This window comes from Bison bison, unplaced genomic scaffold (assembly GCF_000754665.1).
Source record: "Bison bison bison isolate TAMUID 2011002044 unplaced genomic scaffold, Bison_UMD1.0 scf7180017610091, whole genome shotgun sequence".
Taxonomy (NCBI): domain Eukaryota; kingdom Metazoa; phylum Chordata; class Mammalia; order Artiodactyla; family Bovidae; genus Bison; species Bison bison.
In genome coordinates this window covers 1-2,047 of record NW_011439337.1, presented here as the reverse complement: position 1 = coordinate 2,047, position 2,047 = coordinate 1, and the positions used below count along the sequence as shown (strand labels likewise).

Here is a 2,047-nt window from a genome sequence, read left to right as displayed (position 1 = left end):
CCCATTACTCACCAGAGGGTTGATGCTCTTGTCAGACAGATCGTAATCAGTAGAGGCATTGTTCTTGATCAGTTTGCCGTCCTTGATGAGGTAGCCCTGACCAATCTTGTAGATCTGAAGGAAGAAATGAGCATAAATATTTGATTAACAAGAAAACAAGGCAGGGACTCAGGTTGACTGGAGGCAAGGACTGCCATTAGGGACAAATGATTCCCCAACTTGGGGGCAGGGTAGCCTGCAAAGGACTCTGGGAAAGCAGTTATGACCTTGACCCTCGTGATGGGGCGTCCCAGGCTTGCAGCAAAGAAAAGCTGCCTGGGCCTGAACAATGCCATCCAGGGAGATAAGGGATGGGGCCTCTCCAACACCATGGGACAGAAGAGGATAAACGAGGCTCTCATCCTCAACCCGACCAGAATCACCTTCAAGGATGGCACTTTACAAACCAGGACACTGACGAGTCACAACTGTGCCACCAGGCATGAGCAACTAAGTCCACGTGATGCTCCACCCAGTGGACTGATGACAAGGACCAGAACCCCACACAATCCCCAAAGCGGAGCCACTCTGCTCCCCTAAGGCTGAAGTCTCCACAGGGCCCCCACGTGCACCTCACCTTCTTGTTGATCTCAGTGCGGTGATGGTAGCCTTTCTGCCCAGCCCGAGCCACAGAGAAGGCCACCCGGGCAGGATGCCACGCCCCAATACAGGCAACCTTGCGCAGTCCTCGGTGGGTCTTACGGGGCAGCTTCTTGGTGTGCCAACGGCTGGTGACACCTGGAAGAGACACAGGCTGTTAACATGATGCCTAGCACCATGCCACTGGCCCTTTTGTGCTATGAATGCCCAACTTCAGTTCGTGGTACTTTGTCCAAAGAAATACAACACCTGACTGCAACAATCCTCTCCCTTACTATACCTCCATCCATCCAAGGTGATTATCAGCTTAGACATAACCCTTTTCAGCAACAAGTTCAGGTCTTAGAGAATCATCCCTGTACCAGAATATCACGTGGACCCAAGAGGATTCACGAAGCCCCGAGCCCAGTGTTTTGCAGTGTGTTTGAAAACCATTCACCCCAATCCCACACGCTGACCCAACCACCTGACCAGAGCTGTTCTCAGAAGGAAGGCAGCAAGGAACATTTCCGCAGTCTGACTCGGGCGCTGTGCCCAGCGCTCATTCCAGGGCCTCATCACTGAACAGCGCGGCCCGACATCACTCTCCCAGGGTAACCACAGCAACGCAGGCCACTGCAAAGCTCACCTTTGTAGCCTTTGCCCTTGGTCACCCCAATGACATCAATCATCTCATCCTGGCCAAACACTTGGCTCACAGGGACCTGCTGCTCGAGCCTCTCACGGGCCCAGTCCAGTTTCTCAGCCACAGTGCCTCCGTTTACCTGGACCTCCATGAGGTGGGCCTTCTTCTGGCGCAGAGGAAGAAGGCGCATCTAGAAAGGCACAGGGGATTCAGCGTGAGAGGACCGCAAGCCGGGCCAAACACCAAGAACCTTCCACCAACCAGCTCCCTGTTCCCGACTGGTCGTTTTGGCCAGTGCCTTTGGGGTATCTGCTCTGGTTTACCCTAGCCATCTAGCACGCTGTTAACTGCCAATAAGCCACTTTTTAAAAGAGCAGTGTAAGACTGCAAATACAAGCTATGAGGACCAAAATCCAAACAAAGCTTTTTAAAAGCTGCCCAGTGCTGTACTACTGAGCTACATTTAGTGGACACAGCACGGATCTGTGGTAACGTGGTCACCACTAACCACACAAGACTACTCTTCACTTAGAAATGACAGGTACACACACAGGTTTAACAACTGGGTTATACCCAGTCTAACCCAGAAAACTAAAAGCTAAAGCTAATTCAACTCAAGTCAGCCTCTCAACACTATTTTCAGTTAGGTGCTAGACTACCTACGTAAGTTATGACTCACCAATTCCTTCAACCAGTTTTCCTAAAAACAGGTCATGGTTTTATCTAATTAAGATTCACTGGGGACACAGTGAATCTTAATTAGATAAAACCATGACCTGTTTT

The 2,047-nt window shown here is 50.9% G+C and overlaps 1 protein-coding gene across 1 annotated transcript; it reads right to left on the bottom strand.

The window, feature by feature from the left end:
- Positions 1-8: 8 nt before the first annotated feature.
- Positions 9-1,736, bottom strand: LOC105002711 (60S ribosomal protein L3-like; the record flags this gene model as incomplete). The annotated part of the gene is made up of 3 exons (XM_010859555.1): positions 1,268-1,736; positions 617-777; positions 9-114 (listed from the first exon to the last, which is right to left on the bottom strand). Coding segments are annotated over exons 1-3 (454 nt in total), but the record flags the coding sequence as incomplete, so codon positions are not given.
- Between the last annotated feature and the right edge of the window lie 311 nt (positions 1,737-2,047).